This window comes from Tinamus guttatus, unplaced genomic scaffold, assembly GCF_059628265.1.
Source record: "Tinamus guttatus ecotype Peru unplaced genomic scaffold, ASM5962826v1 Tinamus_guttatus_pri_ptg000161l, whole genome shotgun sequence".
NCBI classification, from domain to species: Eukaryota; Metazoa; Chordata; class Aves; order Tinamiformes; family Tinamidae; genus Tinamus; species Tinamus guttatus.
This window is the reverse complement of record NW_028288695.1, coordinates 419,388-438,619: the sequence shown is the minus strand read 5'-3', so window position 1 is coordinate 438,619 and position 19,232 is coordinate 419,388. Positions and strand designations below refer to the sequence as shown.

At 55.9% G+C, this 19,232-nt stretch overlaps 1 protein-coding gene across 1 annotated transcript in view; it reads left to right on the top strand.

Annotated features, from left to right (window-relative positions):
* The first annotated feature begins 296 nt into the window (after positions 1 to 296).
* Positions 297 to 19,232, top strand: part of LOC148595031 (olfactory receptor 14A16-like) — a 31,688-nt gene continuing 12,752 nt past the window's right edge. The window contains exon 1 of the mRNA XM_088522753.1: positions 297 to 396. Within this exon, the coding sequence (XP_088378879.1) occupies positions 297 to 396 (100 nt within the window). The remainder of the gene's footprint in view (positions 397 to 19,232) is intronic.

Below are 19,232 nucleotides of genomic sequence, written 5' to 3'. Positions count from 1 at the left end.
GGGCTGGCCTCACAGTGGGCCGCACGCGCCACAGCTGCCCTCTCCCCACGGCGCCCCATGCCCGCCCCACACTTCCCTGCCCGGCCTCGCTCACGCAAGGCACGGGGAGCTGCTCTGGCCTCCGCCTGCTGCACAGCTGCTGCTCTGCAGCCACACCAGCAAGGCCAAGGAGGTGTCACCAGAGCGCGGGAGGTGCCTCCTGGGAGGGCTCTGCGGGAGAAGAGAGCCCGGAGGACCAGCTGCTTCTGGTCGAGGAGGGAAGACCTTTCTCCCATTGCCGGCATCCACCCGGAGCCATGGGGATGCCCAAGAGGAAGGGCAAGGAGAGCCTGGAGCGGGCCCTTGGCCAAGCCGGCCCCTTGCCCCACGGGACGCTGCGCGGGCGCCAACTGGAGGGTAAGGCCTTGTGGAGCTCTGCCAGGAGGGCTGTCCCAGAGGCTCTTCCCCAGCAAAGGCGCTGGGGAAGGCCTGGGCTGTGGGGGGGATGGCTGCACAGGGCTGGGGACAGCCCCCAGAGCCCTGCCCGAGGCTGCCTGCGTGTGCAAGGGGACAACGTGGCCCCGCGCAGCCTGGCTGCTCTCGGGCTGCTGAGAGACGCCTGGAGGTGGCCGTGTTGGACAGGAGCCCTTGGACTCTGTTCTCAGGAGATTTCTCTTGTAGCCCGTGCAGAGAAGAGTCCTGCCAGGCTCTCCGGAGCCCAGGGAACTCGGCACCTGCCCAGAATCCCTGAGGGCAATATCTACAAACCCAGGGAGGAGAGAGTCCTTGAGGAAACACCTCCCGCCAGGTGAGACTCGTGCAGGAGGCTGCTGTTGAGCCACACCAGGGAGCTCCTGCCTTGCACACAGTGTCTCTGCCAAGGCTCCAGGGGAAGGAGCAGCTCCACTGCCCTCCGAGCAGGGGCTCATTTCTCCCCTCACCCTCTGCTCCCACCACGCACAGCATCTGGGGAGCCCCTGGCAGTGCTCAAGTGGGAAGTGCAGGCTCTCCAACTGCTCGCTCTGTGGAGGAGCAGGACGCGTTTCCCTGAGGGAGACAGTGTTCAGAGTGCTTCTAGAGTGCAGCAGGGACAAGGGGTGCCCATGCTCTCCCCTTCCCGTTGCTTGCCGAGGGTGCAAGGCTGCTGGGAGCTTTGCTCACACTGGGCTCCTGCTGGAGGGGAGTGGGAAGGGACTGAGGGAGGATGGAGACCTTGGAGGGATGGACACCATGGAGGTGAAGATGGCGCATGGTTTGTGAGCGTGAACAGCCAAGTGCTCCTGTGCTGCCACCCACTGCCCATGGTGCTTCTCCCTAGAGCGCACGTGCCGTGTCTGGCGGGCTCCCCCTGGGCAGAGGAGAACGGCAGGAAGAGACTCCTGAATCCTTGGGAAGTCCAAAGGATGGTGCAGGAGTGCCAAAACTGCTGGGGCATTGCAGAGGTAGGAGCTCCGCTTGCACACAATTCCTGTGGCCCCTGTCCCTGCGGAAAGGCCTGCTTGCCTGGCTGTGCCTGTTTGGAAAAGGGCTTTGCTTCACAGAGCGGGAGAGATGGGGAGAGCTGCATAACTCATCTGGGGTGCTCTTACCTTCCTCTCACCCTGCAGAACACCCGCAAGCTCCTCAGTAATTGGGATATGGACCATTTCTGGGAGGCCTATTCCCACGAAACTACACGTGAGGCTTGGAGGAACAAGGTATGGCAACCTTGGAAACCGTTCAGCTCTGCGTGGCTGTCTTGTGCACAGTGAGGGTTTCCCTCTCCATAATCATCATATCCACCGCTTTCTCTTTTCCATGTCTTACATGATAGCCTGCTCCCAGAAAAGATACCATCTCTGCACAAGACTCCTCTCTGGCTAGGAGGGAGAGGCTGCAGAGAAAGGAAGAAAGGTGGGACCATCAGGTAAGGCTTTTCTTGGGACAGGATGCGCTTGGAGCCACTTTGGGAAGCAGCTTCTCCATCTAAGCCTGGGAGCTGTGCTCCACAAGCACTGGGGGTAGGAAAGGGAAGTACAGGCAGGCTTGGTGTGCTCCAGGGAGGAATTTGCAAGGACATGCCGTGTTGGAGGCACAGCATGGCTGCTACGCGGTACCCCTATGCAAGCTTGGGAGGAAGGCTCCCTCTGCTCTCACTCATTTCTGCCTTTCTTCCTCAGCAGCAGCTGGGTGCTCCGGCGCAGAGGATTCCCCATCCCCCTGACGGGCCCAGGACACAGCCCAAGTCAATATTGAAGCAGGGGAATGCAGCCTCTCGCGTCAAGAATGTCATGTTTAAGCTGCCGGAGCCTGAGAAAGCGTAAGTGTGCACAGCTGCGGCAAAGGCCTGGCAGAGAAAAGTGCCCGTAGCGCCGTGCGTGGAATGTTCCCTTTCCCACTGCCTCTTCCATGGGGTTTGGACCCACACCTCCTGACTTCTGCGGCACCCCAAAGGGCCCGGGGGGATCTTCCCTCCAAGAGCCTTCTGCTGCCCTGTCTTCAAGGACACCAAGGGCCCTAGGGGACCAAAGGGGCACCCAAGAGACACTGTGTCCTCTGCTGCAGGAGGGCAGGGACACGACGGGCCCCAGCTGCACAGCAAGAGGGGCTTTGTCACTGCTGCGGCGGGAGAAGTTCAGCGCAGGCATCGCAGGCTCTGCCCCCGCTCAGCCCCCGCAGGAGAGCTCTGGAGGAGGAGCTGCAGGAAAGCACCAGGAAGCTCCTGGAGCATTACCGCAGCCTCTACCTGCGTCGGTAAGGACCTGCCGTGATGGCGGGAGCTCCCGTTCCCCTCCAAACCTTTCCTTGCCTGGGCAGCAGCACCTGCCAAGGAGGATCTGCTCCTCAGCCCTGTGCTGGCAGCGCAGCAGCCTTGGCAGCCTGGCGCCTGAGCCGCACAGCCCTGCTGCCCCTGCGCAGCTCTTGGCCACTCAGGAGGCCACGGGAAGCTGCCAGCTTCTCCTCCTCAGCAAGGGCCTGAGCGCGGCCGGCACCATTGCCCTGCTTTTGTGCTCACGCTCAGCCCCTTTCTCTTGAACTCTGCAGCAGTCAGCAGACATCTCGCCTTCTGGACAAGAGGGAGAGGTACCGGTGATCTGCAGCAAGACTCCTGCACTCCCAAGCCTCCTCTGTTGTATTAAACTGTTTTCAGAGTATTTGCAAATTTGTTGTAGTGGATGTGAAGCACCAATCTGCAGCCTGGGTTCTTTGGAGGGGAATTAAAGAAAGGTTTAGGAGACAGGGAAGGAGCTCCCAGTTTGTGCACTCAGATATGCCCACGCATGTGCCCACACTAGTGTCTTGTGGGGCTTCTTGTACCCCTGCCTTTGGATGCTGCCTTGTGGCAGTAGGACCCTTGGTGACCTCCCTTGCCCTGTTTGGAGGCCATCTCTCCTGCATGTTTCTCCTGCAGGACAGGTCTGTCCCACTCCCCTTGGCCCATGGCCCAGTGGTAAAACCCAGCCCAAGACGTTCTCTGAGAGCAGGACGAGGCAGGCAGAGCTGCATGGGTTACACAAGCACCTCTCCCAGAGACACCTTTTTCCTCCTCTTCCCTCTCTGGCTGCAGAAGTCTCTCAGTTCATGGGCTTTCCCTTTCACTCTCCTGCCTGCACCTTTGCCCATCCCTTCGCTCTCCCCCATGGCACTGGAGCTGCTCCGTGTGTCTGAAAGTCCTAGCCGTGCGGGTCTTCCCTTGGACTTCGAACCCTTGGGCTTTTGCCAGGCACAGGGAGGAGCAGAACCGGCCAGGAGTGCCTGGGGGTGGGAAGACGCTGGCCACGGTGCTCCCGGCGGGAAACGTTTGGGAGGATGCGCTGGTGGCCGCGCTGAACGCTTGGGGCCCCTCTGCTACAACAGTGTCCTCAGGCGTCCGGGGCGGGTGTGTGTGGGGACGTTCTGAAGGTCCCTACTGGAGCCCGGCAGAAGGGACTCAACCTTCCAAACATGAAAGAAAAGAGCGGGGTTTGCGATGTCCCAGGAAAATCACTGATGCCTGAGGGAAACCCGTCTAGAGGAATCCAAGGCAGGAGTCTCCAGCTGGGATGCACCCCAACACTGTACAGTGAATAGACAGCAGCAGAAGAAAAAGCCATCCCCAGGCAGCAGGCTCATGAGCATTTCCCAGTGCCAAAATCGTCCAGGGCTGATGGGAGAGGAGACAATTCCCCCCATGGCAGCTGGAGATGTTTCTCAGCCTTGGTGTGGTATGCGAACATTCTTGCCTCTAATTGCCATTTCTCCTCCTTTCTTCCTTTCCTTTTTCCCCCACTTAGGTTTTCTCACTTTATTTTCTTTACTTCCTCTTTCCTCTCCAAAACACTCCTCCCCTTTTCCTGTCTCCTTTCCTTTCCTTTCCTTTCCTTTCCTTTCCTTTCCTTTCCTTTCCTTTCCTTTCCTTTCCTTTCCTTTCCTTTCCTTTCCTTTCCTTTCCTTTCCTTTCCTTTCCTTTCCTTTCCTTTCCCCTCTCCTCTCCTCGCTTCCCTTTCCCTCCTCCTTCCCTTCCCTTCCCTTGCCTTCCCTTCCCTTTCCTTCCCCTCCCTTCCCTGCCCTTCCCTGCCCTTCCCTTCCCCTCCCTTCCCCTCCTCTCCCTTTCTTTCCCTTCCCTTCCCTTCCCCCCCGTTCCTTTCCCTTCCCTTCCTTCCCTTCCCTTCCCTTCCCTTCCCTTCCCTTCCTTTCTTTCCTTTCTTTTCCTTTTTTTTTTTTCCATTTCTTTTCTTTTCACATACATTCTTTCCCCACTTTCAGGCTCTGGAGGCTACAGACCCCATGTCCTAGAGCCCTCTCGCAGAGGCCACATGGCATCAACCACCACAGCCACCCCTGACAACTGGCACTCCACAGGCCACACCAACTACTGGCCCCTGCCATGTACCCAGGGCCCCTCCAAACAACGCACGGCACCTGAGAACCTCCCTCACTGCCCCAGTGCACAGACGATGCCCCATGGAGCCCCTGATTCAGCAGAGCTGCCAGGAATTCCCCCAGGACCCTCACAGTGCCCCCCAAACCACTTAAGGTGACACAAAGAGGCCTGTGGATCCCAAACCCTTCCCCTGGGCACCTTGCTTGACTACCAGGAAAGCCCCAACACCCACCAAACACCCTGTGAATCTCAAGGACCAGAAGAGTAATCCCAGGCATCTCCACAGAGGCCCAGGGAGCACCAGAAATCCCACAGCGAACACCAGAACAGCTCCAGTACCTCTAAGGCCTCCCAAGCACGGTCCTCCACATAATCAAATCACCCAATGACCACCCCAACTGCCAAAGGACACCCGTTCCAACAGGGATGCTGCTGTGCAGCTGCGGCCAGGGATGTGCTGAGGGACTGGCTGTGAAACCGGGCTTCCTCCCAGAGCCAGCAGACACCAGCCGTGCCCTGCCCACGCAGACACCCTGGGCTGTCAGAGGGGAAAGGAACCCAGGTGTCCTGAGCTCCTGAAGGTCCCTGGTGGTGACAGACTGCAGGGGCACCTAATCATCCTCGTAGACCCCAGGGAACGCACGTATTGGGGTGTCCCGTGGGAAAACGCCCATGCTGAAGGGAAAGCGGCTCAGAGGAATTCAGGCCAAAATATCAAGTTAACTTTCAGCAAACGGGATACGTCCTTCTCTTTCCTTGTGCTTTTATTCCCTTTCTCTTCTTTTTTTTTCCTTCCCCCTCTTTCCCTGCCTTCCTTTTCCTTCCTTCCCTCCGGGATGAAAGACACTGCCCCCAGACCCTATTCCACCTCCCATCACACCGCGTGTCCCCATGACCTGCCAGGCATCCCATGGGAGTTGAGAAGCTCCCTCAGGCTCCCCAATACGCACATGATTCCCTGACTGAGCCAGGACTCTGCACACAGTACACACATTCCCCCAAGAGACCCCCAGCTCCTAACATGCCAAACACCCCCAAGCACACTTATCCCTGCATCCAGGCACCCTGTGGACCTCCCTGGAATGCCCAGCTCACCTCCAACAACCCAGGAAGCTGCCAGGAGAACAAGACCAAACACCGGGAATTCCATAGAGTGCTCTGGAATTGTTCAGCCTGGAGAAGAGAGGGCTGGGGGGAGGGGGAGCACATCGTGTCCATGGGAAAACACTACTGCAGTGGGTAGAGGAACTAAAGAAGCTGAAGCTGGACTCTTGTCAGTGGGGCAAGGAGAGCACAGCAGGCAATGGGCACAAACTGCAAGACCACAAGATCCTTTCAATATGAACCAAAAATTTTACCATTTGGAGGATTTGCAGTCACAGCCTGGAATCACACACATCCTAAGGATGCGTTCCATCAGTATCCCAATAGAACTGTATAGTCTCAAATGGTAACATTAGCTACACCAGAGTCATGGTTTTTTGCTCGAGGTGCTCTGCAAGATGCCCCTTTTCCATGCAGCAGCTGTGCCTGGCTCTGTTTCCCATTGATGACCTTCTCCAGTGCTTTAGGAAGCCCTACTTGTGGCTGGAGCTCTCCAAGGCCCTCCTAAAGCACAGGGCAATTCACTAAAATTCACCTAAAGCACAGTGGGCATTCACTGTACAGTGAATGGACAGCAACAGAAGAAAAAGCCATCCCCAGGCAGCAGGCTCATGAGCATTTCCCAGTGCCAAAACCTTCCAGGGCTGATGGGAGAGGAGACAATTCCTCCCATGGCAGCTGGAGATGATTCTAAGCCTTGGTGCGGTATGGGAACATTATTGGCTGCTTGACTGAAATTGCCATTGCTCCTCCTTTCTTCCATTCTTTTTTCCCCCACTTAGCTTTCCTCACCTTATTTTCTTTACTTCCTCTTTCCTCTCCAAAACACTTCTCCCCTTTTGCTGTCTACTTTTCTTTCCTTGCATCTCCTCGCCTCCGCTTCCCTCCCTTCCCCTCTCCTCTCTCCTTTTTCCTTACCTTTTTCCATTCCTTTCCCCTCTTCCCCCCCATTTCCATTTCTTTTCTTTTCACATACATGCTTTTCCAGCTTTCAGGCTCTGGAGGCTACAGCCTCCATGTCCTAGAGCCCTCTCGCAGAGGCCACATGGCATCAACCACCACAGCCACCCCTGACAACTGGCACTCCACAGGCCACACCAACTACTGGCCCCTGCATGTCCCCAGGGCCCCTCCAAACAACCCACGGCAGCGAAGAAACTCCCTCACTGTCCCCAGTGCACAGACGATCCCCCACGGAGCCCCTGATTCAGCAGAGCTGCCAGGAATTCCTCCAGGACCCTCACAGTGCCCCCCAAAATCCCACGGTGACACAAAGAGGCCTCTGGATCCCAAACCCTTCCCCTGGGCACCTTGCTTGACTACCAGGGAAGCCCCAACACCCACCAAACACCCCGTGAATCCCAAGGACCAGAAGAGTAATCCCAGGCATCTCCACAGAGGCTCAGGGAGCACCAGAAATCCCACAGGGAACACCAGATCACCCCCAATACCTCTAAGGCCTCCCGAGCACAGCCCTCCACATAATCAAATCCCCCAATGACCACCCCAACTGCCAAAGGATACCCATTCCAACAGGGATGCTGCTGTGCAGCTGCGGCCAGGGATGTGCTGAGGGACGCGGCTGTGAAACCTGGCTTCCTCCCAGAGCCAGCACACACCAGCCATGCCCTGTCCACGCAGACACCCTGGGCTCTCTGAGGGGAAAGGAACCCAGGTGTCCTCCTGAAGGTCCCTGGTGCTGCCAGACTTCAGGGGCACCCAGTCATCCTCATAGACCCCAGGGAACACATGTGCTGGCTTTCCAGGGGGAGAAGCCCCATGCTGAAGGGAAAGAGGCTCAGAGGAATTCAGGCCAAGAACCCAAGTAGACTTTCAGCAAACTGCTTTTATCTTCCTTCCTTGTGCTTTTCTTCTCTTTGCCTTCTTTTCTCTTCCTTCCCCCACTTTCCCTCTCTCCAGGCTAAAGGACATTCCCTCCAGACACTATTCCACCTCCCACCCCACCGCGTGTCCCCATGAGCTGCCAGGCATCACATGGGAGTTGAGAAGCTCCCTCAGGCTCCCCAATACACACATGATTCCCCCATTGAGCACAAGACTCTGCACACAGCACACGGATTCCCTCAATAGCCCCACAGCTCCCCAAATGCCAAACAGTCCCAAAGACTCCCATTTCTGCATACAGGCACCCTGCTTGACCTCCCAGGAATGCCCAGCACATCACAAACAACCCAGGATGTGGCCAGGAGCTCAAGACTACGCCACGGGAATTCCATAGGGAATGCTCTGGAATTGTTCAGCCTGCAGAAGAGAGGGCTGGGGGAGGGGGAGTGCATCGTGTCCATGGGCAAACACTAGTGCAGTGGGTAGGGTCACTAAAGAAGCTGAAGCTGGACTCTTGTCAGTGGGGCAAGGAGAACACAGGAGGCGATGGACACAAACTGCAAGACCACAAGATCCTTTGAATGAGAAGCAAAACTTTTTTCATTTGGAGGATTCAAGGTCAGAGCCTGGAGTCACACACCTGCGCATGATATATTCCACCAGTTTCCTGGCTAGCACAGTCCCGTCTCAATTGGTAATATTAGCTACACCTGAGTCATGGTTTACTGCTCTGGGCGCTCTGCAGGAGGCCCCTTTTCCATGCAGCAGCTGTGTCTGGCTCTGTTTCCCATTGCTAACCTTCTCCAGTGCTTTAGGAAGCCCTGCTTGTGGCTGGAGATCTCCAGGGCCCTCCTAAAGCACAGGACAATCTTTCTGCCTCTCTCCCTTTTCCTCATCTCCAGTGCTGTCCCTCGGCCTCCTCTGCTCCCAGCGGAGCAGCTGGTGCGGAGCAGCGCGGCGCCCAGAGCCGGCCCAGGGCCTGCACTGCGTGGGCCTTGCTGGGAGCCGTGGGGAGAGGCTGCGCTGGCCGTGGGGAGAGGGGAGCAGCTCCTGGGAGCTGGGACATCCCGCTGGGAGCTCAGCGCGCCTCACACAGGGCTGCACGGACAGCGCACACAGCCCTCCTGGGCAGCCTGTCGTGGCCAGGGCCAGCAGGGGCCCTGCAGCCCCTCTGTGACACGGGCTGGCCTCACAGTGGGCCGCACGCGCCACAGCTGCCCTCTCCCCACGGCGCCCCATGCCCGCCCCACACTTCCCTGCCCGGCCTCGCTCACGCAAGGCACGGGGAGCTGCTCTGGCCTCCGCCTGCTGCACAGCTGCTGCTCTGCAGCCACACCAGCAAGGCCAAGGAGGTGTCACCAGAGCGCGGGAGGTGCCTCCTGGGAGGGCTCTGCGGGAGAAGAGAGCCCGGAGGACCAGCTGCTTCTGGTCGAGGAGGGAAGACCTTTCTCCCATTGCTGGCATCCGCCTGGAGCCATGGGGATGCCCAAGAGGAAGGGCAAGGAGAGCCTGGAGCGGGCCCTTGGCCAAGCCGGCCCCTTGCCCCACGGGACGCTGCGCGGGCGCCAACTGGAGGGTAAGGCCTTGTGGAGCTCTGCCGGGAGGGCTGTCCCAGAGGCTCTTCCCAGCAAAGGCGCTGGGGAAGGCCTGGGCTGTGGGACACATGGCTGCACAGGGCTGGGGACAGCCCCCAGAGCCCTGCCCGAGGCTGCCTGCGTGTGCAAGGGGACAACGTGGCCCCGCGCAGCCTGGCTGCTCTCGGGCTGCTGAGAGACGCCTGGAGGTGGCCGTGTTGGACAGGAGCCCTTGGACTCTGTTCTCAGGAGATTTCTCTTTCAGCCCGTGCAGAGAAGAATCCTGCCAGGCTCTCCGGCTCCCAGGGAACTCGGCACCTGCCCAGAATCCCTGAGGGCAATATCTACAAACCCAGGGAGGAGAGAGTCCTTGAGGAAACACCTCCCGCCAGGTGAGACTCGTGCAGGAGGCTGCTGTTGAGCCACACCAGGGAGCTCCTGCCTTGCACACAGTGTCTCTGCCAAGGCTCCAGGGGAAGGAGCAGCTCCACTGCCCTCCGAGCAGGGGCTCATTTCTCCCCTCACCCTCTGCTCCCACCACGCACAGCATCTGGGGAGCCCCTGGCAATGCTCAAGTGGGAAGTGCAGGCTCTCCAACTGCTCGCTCTGTGGAGGAGCAGGACGCGTTTCCCTGAGGGAGACAGTGTTCAGAGTGCTTCTAGAGTGCAGCAGGGACAAGGGGTGCCCATGCTCTCCCCTTCCCGTTGCTTGCCAAGGGTGCAAGGCTGCTGGGAGCTTTGCTCACACTGGGCTCCTGCTGGAGGGGAGTGGGAAGGGACTGAGGGAGGATGGAGACCTTGGAGGGATGGACACCATGGAGGTGAAGATGGCGCATGGTTTGTGAGCGACAACAACCAAGTTTTCCTGTGCTGCCACCCACTGCCCATGGTGCTTCTCCCTAGAGCGCACGTGCCGTGTCTGGCGGGCTCCCCCTGGGCAGAGGAGAACAGCAGGAAGAGACTCCTGAATCCTTGGGAAGTCCAAAGGATGGTGCAGGAGTGCCAAAACTGCTGGGGCATTGCAGAGGTAGGAGCTCCGCTTGCACACAATTCCTGTGGCCCCTGCGGCCCCTGCGGAAAGGCCTGCTTGCCTGGCTGTGCCTGTTTGGAAAAGGACTTTGCTTCACAGAGCGGGAGAGATGGGGAGAGCTGCATAACTCATCTGGGGTGCTCTTGCCTTCCTCTCACCCTGCAGAACACCCGCAAGCTCCTCAGTAAGTGGGATATGGACCATTTCTGGGAGGCCTATTCCCACGAAACTACACGTGAGGCTTGGAGGAACAAGGTATGGCAACCTTGGAAACCGTTCAGCTCTGCGTGGCTGTCTTGTGCACAGTGAGGGTTTCCCTCTCCATAATCATCATATCCACCGCTTTCTCTTTTCCATGTCTTACATGATAGCCTGCTCCCAGAAAAGATACCATCTCTGCACAAGACTCCTCTCTGGCTAGGAGGGAGAGGCTGCAGAGAAAGGAAGAAAGGTGGGACCATCAGGTAAGGCTTTTCTTGGGACAGGATGCGCTTGGAGCCACTTTGGGAAGCAGCTTCTCCATCTAAGCCTGGTGGGAGCTGTGCTCCACAAGCACTGGGGAGAGGAAAGGGAAGTGCAGGCAGGCTTGGTGTGCTCCAGGGAAGAATTTGCAAGGACATACCATGTCGGAGGCACAGCATGGCTGCTGCAGGGTACCTCTATGCAAGCCTGGGAGGAAGGGTCCCTGTGCTCTCACTCATTTCTGCCTTGCTTCCTCAGCAGCAGTTGGGTGCTCCGGCGCAGAGGATTCCCCATCCCCCTGACGGGCCCAGGACACAGCCCAAGTCAATACTGAAGCGGGGGAATGGTATCTCTCGCATCAAGAATGTCATCTTTAAGCTGCCGGAGCCTGAGAAAACGTAAGTGCGCACAGCTGCGGTAAAGTCCTGGCAGAGACAAGTGCCCGTAGCTCCATGTGTGGAATGTCCCCTTTCCCAGCGCCTCTTCCATGGGGTTGGGACCCACATCTCCTGTCTTCTGTGGGACCCCAACGGACCCTGGGGAGATCCTCCCTGCAGGAGCCTTCTGCTGCCCTGTCTTCAAGGGCACCAAGGGCCCTAAGGGACCAAAGGGGCACCCAAGCGACACTGTGTCCTCTGCTGCAGGAGGGCAGGGACACGACGGGCCCCAGCTGCACAGCAAGAGGGGCTTTGTCACTGCTGCGGCGGGAGAAGTTCAGCGCAGGGACCACAGCCTCTGCCCCCGCTCAGCCCCCGCAGGAGAGCTCTGGAGGAGGAGCTGCAGGAAAGCACCAGGAAGCTCCTGGAGCATTACCGCAGCCTCTACCTGCGTCGGTAAGGACCTGCCATGATGGCGGGAGCTCCCGTTCCCCTCCAAACCTTACCTGGCCTGGGCAGCAGCACCTGCCAAGGAGGATCTGCTCCTCAGCCCTGTGCTGGCAGCGCAGCAGCCTTGGCAGCCTGGCGCCTGAGCCGCACAGCCCTGCTGCCCCTGCGCAGCTCTTGGCCACTCAGGAGGCCACGGGAAGCTGCCAGCTTCTCCTCCTCAGCAAGGGCCTGAGCGCGGCCGGCACCATTGCCCTGCTTTTGTGCTCACGCTCAGCCCCTTTCTCTTGAACTCTGCAGCAGTCAGCAGACACCTCGCCTCCTGGACAAGAGGGAGAGGTACCGCTGATCTGCAGCTGGATTCCGGCACTCCAAGACTCCTCTGTTTTATTAAAATATATTCAGAGTGTTTGCAAATATGTTGGAGTGGATGTGAAGCACCAATCTGCACCCTGGTTTCTTTGGGAGGGGAATAAAAGGAAGGTTTAGGAGACAGGGAAGGAGCTCCCACTTTGTGCACATGCCTGTGCCCACACCAGTGTCTTGTGGGGCTTCTTGTCCCCCTGCCTTTTAGGGTGACCATGTGGCAGCAGGACCCATGTTGACCTCCCTTGCCCTGTTTGGAGGGCATCTGTCCTGCATGTTTCTCCTGCAGGACAGGTCTGTCCCACTCCCCATGGCCCAATGGCCCAGTGGTAAAGCCAAGCCCGAGACGTTCTCTGAGAGCAGGACGAGGCAGGCAGAGCTGCATGGGTTACACAAGCACCTCTCCCAGAGACACCTTTATGCTCCTCTTCCCTCTCTGGCTGCAGAAGTGTCTCAGTTCATGGGATTTCCTTTTCACTCTCCTGCCCCTACCTTTGCCCATCGCTTCGCTTTCCCCCAATTCACTGGAGCTGCTCCGTGTGTCTGAAAGCCCCAGCCGTGCACGTCTTCCCTTAGACTTTGAACACTTGGGCTTTTGCCAGGCACAGGGAGGAGCAGAACTGGCCAGGAGTGCCTGGGGGTGGGAAGACGCTGGCCACGGTGCTCCCGGCGGGACACGTTTGGGAGGATGCGCTGGCAGCAGCGCCGAGCGGTCGGCGCCCCTCTGCTACGACAGTGTCCCCAGGAATATGGCGCAGGTGTGTGTGGGGATGTCCTGAAGGTCCCTACTGGAGCCCGGCAGAAGGGACTCAACCTTCCAAACATGAAAGAAAAACGTGGGTTTTGCGATGTCCCGGGAAAATCACTGATGCCTGAGGGAAACCCGTCTAGAGGAATCCAAGGCAGGAGTCTCCAGGTGGGATGCACCCCAACACTGTACAGTGAATAGACAGCAGCAGAAGAAAAAGCCATCCCCAGCCAGCAGGCTCATGAGCATTTCCCAGTGCCAAAACATTCCGGGGCTGATCGGAGAGGAGACAATACCCCCCATGGCAGCTGGAGATGTTTCTCAGCCTTGGTGCGGTATGGAAACATTATTGGCTGCTTGCCTGAAATTGCAATTGCTCCTCCTTTCTTCCTTTCCTTTTTCCCCCACTTAGGTTTTCTCACTTTATTTTCTTTACTTCCTCTTTCCTCTCCAAAACACTTCTCCCCTTTTGCTGTCTACTTTTCTTTCCTTGCATCTCCTCGCCTCCGCTTCCCTCCCTTCCCCTCTCCTCTCTCCTTTTTCCTTACCTTTTTCCATTCCTTTCCCCTCTTCCCCCCCATTTCCATTTCTTTTCTTTTCACATACATGCTTTTCCAGCTTTCAGGCTCTGGAGGCCACAGCCCCCATGTCCTAGAGCCCTCTCGCAGAGGCCACATGGCATCAACCACCACAGCCACCCCTGACAACTGGCTCTCCACAGGCCACACCAACTACTGGCCACTGCCATGTCCCCAGGGCCCCTACAAACAACCCACGGCAGCGAAGAAACTCCCTCACTGTCCCCAGTGCACAGACGATCCCCCATGGAGCCCCCGATTCAGCAGAGCTGCCAGGAATTCCCCCAGGACCCTCACAGTGCCCACCAAAAATCCCACGGTGACACAAAGAGGCCTGTGGATCCCAAACCCTTCCCCTGGGCACCTTGATTGACTACCAGGGAAGCTCCAACACCCACCAAACACCCCGTGAACCCCAAGGACCAGAAGAGTAATCCCAGACATCTCCATAGAGACTCAGAGAGCACCATAAAGGCCCCAGCGAACACCAGATCAACCCCAATACCTCTAAGGCCTCCCGAGCACAGCCCTCCACATACTCAAATCCCCCAATGACCACCCCAACTGCCAAAGGATACCCATTCCAACAGGGATGCTGCTGTGCAGCTGCGGCCAGGGATGTGCTGAGGGACGCGGCTGTGAAACCTGGCTTCCTCCCAGAGCCAGCACACACCAGCCATGCCCTGTCCACGCAGACACCCTGGGCTCTCTGAGGGGAAAGGAACCCAGGTGTCCTGAGCTCCTGAAGGTCCCTGGTGGTGCCAGACTTCAGGGGCACCCAGTCATCCTCATAGACCCCAGGGAACACATATGCTGGCTTTCCGGGGGGAGAAGCCCCATGCTGAAGGGAAAGAGGCTCAGAGGAATTCAGGCCAAGAACCCAAGTAGACTTTCAGCAAACTGCTTTTGTCTTCCTTCCTTGTGCTTTTCTTCTCTTTGCCTCCTTTTCTCTTCCTTCCCCCACTTTCCCTCTCTCTCGTGTCTCTGGCCAAGATGAGAAAGAGGAAGGAACATTGAAAAGAAGTCAGAGCTTGGGGACGTCTGGGCCAGGCCACCACCCTATGCCCCCCAAAATGGCGCCGAGCCGCAAGGAGAAGGGCGGGGCGAGGGTGCCCCCGGCGGGAACAGGGAGGAACCGTTAGAACTAACAAGCGCGAGTGAGGCGCTGAGAACCAATGGGAGTGACCGGACAGGTGAGGGAAGCGCGAGTGAGGCGCTGAGAACCAATGAGCCTGACCGGACAGGTGAGGGAAGCGCGAGTGAGGCGCTGAGAACCAATGAGCCTGACCGGACAGGTGAGGGAGGCCCGAGCGAGGCGCTGAGAACCAATGAGCCTGACCGGACAGGTGAGGGAAGCCCGAGCGAGGGGCCGAGAACCGATCAGAGCGGCCATTTCAAAAAACGGCCTCCGTGAGTAGAAGGCGGGGCGAGCCAAGAGGGGGGGAACAGCCCGCCCGCAACGGAAGTAGGCGGGACAGAAGTAGGCGGGGCCGGAGCCCAACGAAAAGGTACCGGAGCCCGGAAGTGACCAGTCAGTCGAGTTCCGACTCCGGATCAGACACTAGTGAGGACGAGTGGCTCACAACTGAATCAAACTTAAGGAAGGAGGAAATGAAGGTAAACAGAGCTAAGAGCCAAAATATTCCCATCCGAGTTAAAGAAAAACTGTGAAGGGGAGAAACCCCACTCACGGACTGGAAGGAAATAAAGATCGCGTGTGCCGACTGGGCCCCATCAGCCGCACTAGCGTTCCCGGTCCGGGTGACGGAGGCGGGACAGAGGGTCCACTCGCCGATAAAATCTAAGGATGTACAAGCAATTGTTAAAGCAATTGCAGATAAAGGGATTAATTCTGCCATGGTCTTAACCCTCATAGATGGTATCTTCGGGGGGGACGATATGCTCCCGTTCGATATAAAACAAACTTGTAGGCTAATCTTTGGTGGAGCAGGGATGATCGTTTTCAGACAAGAATGGAAGACAACTGTACGAAGTATTTAGCCCAAGTAACTGGGGCAGATCATCCATTACACGGCTCCAGCCTGCAGCGGTTAATGGGTGCAGATCCAACAATGATCACCCCCCAGGCACAGGCGAATGGCCTGCGGGCCCATGAGGTTATGACAACTACTCGTGCGGCCAGAGAAGCTATTCGCACAGCCTGTAGAGTTGTTGCCAGACCATCGCAATGGTCCACAATAAAGCAAAGTGAAAGTGAGAGCTTTACACAATTTGTAGATCGTCTCCAGGCAGCGGTCGACTCTTTGTCCCTGCCCACGGAGGTAAAAGGCCCGGTCGTAGCGGAATGTTTACGCCAACAATGCAATTCGGCAACCAAAGAAATCTTGCGATCATTGCCGGCGGGGGCAAGTATCGCAGACATGATTAAGCACGTTGCAAAGGAAGAGCATCTGACCCCAATTCAGGTGGCTGTTCACACCGCACTAGCCAACGTAATGGCATGTTCTAAATGTGGCCAGGCAGGCCACGTTGCAGTAAACTGCCCTCGGCTGGGGGACTCGCTGGCAGCGCTCCCCCCATGCCAAGATCAACCCAAAGGTCGCTGTCAGGAAAGATGGCAGAGTCAAGTGGTGCCCGCTTAAGTCTATTAAACCAGACCTTCAAAATAAAACTAATGAAAATAGTGAGTTTCTGTTCACAGGACCGGATCATCGGACTCCCCCGTAACCCGTACGCCCCGGTGACAAGCGTCCCGCCTGAGCCTGTGAGTTCCACGCTGACCGAATCCAGAAAACAACAAAACAGCCTCCGCAAGAGGGGGCCGCGATGCCTCTGCGTTATCTTAATTTTGCATCTTGTCACTATAGGACAGGTAAAGTCACACCAGCCCTTTAAATGGGTACTTGAACAGATCGAACAATCTCGAGCAATTAGTACAAAAGTAACTACAGGGTCACCAGTTTTCAGTGCCATGCCTTGCCAACCAGCACCCATTAAACCTGTTCCAAATGCAGCTGGTATGAAAATTGGTTCATCGGTTCGCCATGGTTAACTACCCTGATATCTACCTTGATAGGGCCGATAGCAATGATCATGATGACACTAGTCTTTGAACCCTGTATATTGAATAAGCTCATGTCGTTTGTCAAGAGTCGGCTAGAGAAGGTTAACATCATGTTAGTAGAACGCCGACAACTGCTTTAAGAATATATCCACTCAGTTTTATCCCCAAGTTATCCCAAGGTACACCCTATTCCTACACCCCAGTATTACCTGTCATCCTCTACCTTCTACGTGCCTTCTTCTTTGTGCCTTATGTTTTTATGTCAAGTTTATGATACGTAATTTTAAGATTGTTATAAACTATAAGAATAGAATAATATAATAATAAGAATAAGTAAGAGTAATATAATAATAAGAGTAAGTAATAAGAATAAGGTAATAATGACAATAAGTGATCACAATAAGATAATAATAAGATAGTAATAAGAATAAGATAATCATGAGAATAAGTAATTAGAATAAGATAAGAATAAGTAAGAATAAGGTAGTTATATTTTAGCTAGTTTTGTTATGCATAGGGAGGGGGGAAATGTTGCAGATAGTTAGGGTCCGGCGGCCGAAAGATATCGCGCTGTATGGAAAGATAGGGCCCCTAATAGCCAATAGCAGATGGATGTGACGTTGTAAACCTTAGCTATATAACACCGTGTAACCATCAATAAACGCCATTTGCCATCCATCACATTGGTGTTAGCGAGCTGATGGCCCGAGCGGCCTGGGGGTGGTCGCCGTGCCGTTCCTGAACCAGGTCACCACGCCGTTTGAACGGCAACACAATCACTCCAAAGGGGCGTGATTTTCCTTTACCTTCTGTACTGTATCTGCCAGAAACATGCCTGTGGCTGTGCTGGACACCAAATTCATTGACATGGTCCTTCCAGCACATTACCTTGGCGTCATAAGGAGTGGGGCACAAGTCGCAGTTGGCATCTGGGGTCATTTCAGACGGCCAAGGCAATTCCACACCTGGTCACCACCTGATCCCCTAGGAGGATGCATCTCTCCCAGTTGCTCCATCAGAGCAAGCGAACACAGGCATATGCCTTAGATCAGCTCAGTCTCCTCCACTGTCACCAGGTATTGCTGTGAGCAACTGCCTCTCATCCTCCATCTCAAATGATTAAAATGCCAGCTTGGACAAGGAGTTTTCATGTAGAAAACTACACTGTGTTTGCCTTGCTTTTGGCAAGGGGAATCTCATATTTGTGGAGTTCACAGGAGGAACTTGAATCCCACTCCATGCCAGGGGCCTCTAAACCAGCACAAGATGCCCAGATTGGCTCATCTGAATCAACATGTGAACCATGTGTCACTGATCTCTGCACTTGTCACACCTACGTGTCCTGGCTAATTGAGAAATGCAAAACGGAGCTTCCAGAGGGGAACATTTCTACCTTTCATAGAAAGTCATCCTCTGATTAAAGAAATCGCAATGTTGGAATCTGTCTGTCTGAACTGCCAAGAAAAGGATTGCAGGTTATTTAGTGTACATTCCCCAGGAGAAGGGAGCACAAGAGACAGAAAAATTGGTGAGTTCAGAGGGGCCTCTGCTCCTGAGCGGGGCCAGGCTCCTGGGAGCACAGGGCTGCGAGCACTGCCTGCTGCTGTGGACAGCAGAGGAGAGAAGGCAGCGAGAGGGGAACGGCAGTGTGGAGCGGGAGGACAGAGCAGAGCTCACTGTGGAAGTGAGCTCCCAGCCCCTTGCATGGTAAGTCTCTGGCTGCAGGGCAATGCTACTGAGTTTCCAGAGGGGTCTTCTGCACCCAGTCAACGCCATCACTTGATAGGGTTTGGGGACAATCGCTTTCCCACCATCTCCAATGCAGAGGCTGCTTCAGAGCAGGATTCCCTGCCTCAGCGTCACAGGGACAGGGCATCCTGCTTCCTTCTCCCAGGGATGCTGCAGGGCTGTGAAGCTGGGTGTGCACCCAGGTCTGCATGGGCTCTAATCCAGAGTAGTGTCCCTGTGCCTCAGGGTTGCTCCTTGCTTCCCTCCTGTCCATGCTGCTCCTGGTCTTCTCTTAGGCTCACTTGGGTGGAGAGGACTTCAGCTGCAGTTCAGATATCAATGCTGCAAGTTATGTGAAACAGGGGTCTGCACGGGAGTGTGGTTTTTAGGGTAACATGTAAGTGTGATCATCCTCCAGCTCAAAGCAGTGTGAGTGCAGGACAGCTGGAACCTGGGTAATAGAGAAGCTCTTGTTACTCTGCCCCAAGTGATAGGGAAGCCTTTCCTCTCAGCACTCGCAGCAGAAAGGACAATGATTGCCGTCTTCAAGGAGTGCTGCCCAGGTGGGAGAGGGGCATCTCAAAGAAAATAAATAATGTCAAAAAAAACCTTTCTTCTACAATCCACATCCTTTAGAAATGGGTGTGAAGATGCTGAACAGCCCTGTTACATGAAAAGTGATTTTATTGTGAGTGTCAGAATTACTCACTTCAATTCCCTCCACATTCCATGGGCAGAGGTCCCAAATCCTTACAACACAACCGGTCAGCACAAAACGGGTTTCAAGCCAGGTAAGTGTGCAGATGCCCCTTCCCCGTCGCCTCCCCTTAATAAAGAGAGAATCAGTGTGATGTTTTTTATTGAGAAATTGAATATTTTTTTAATTTACTGGTTTTTCTTTCTTGAAATGTCTCTTGCTAAAATGCCACATCTTTTTTTTTTTTTTTTTCTTCTCCCAGGACAGTGCACTATGCCCTGAAATAGCAAATGTCCAACAGCAGCTCCTTCAGTGAGTTCCTCCTCCTGCCATTCACAGGCAGGAGGGAGCTGCAGCTCTTGCATTTCTCGCTCTTCCTGGGTATCTACCTGGCTGCCCTCCTGGCCAATGGCCTCATCATCACAGCTGT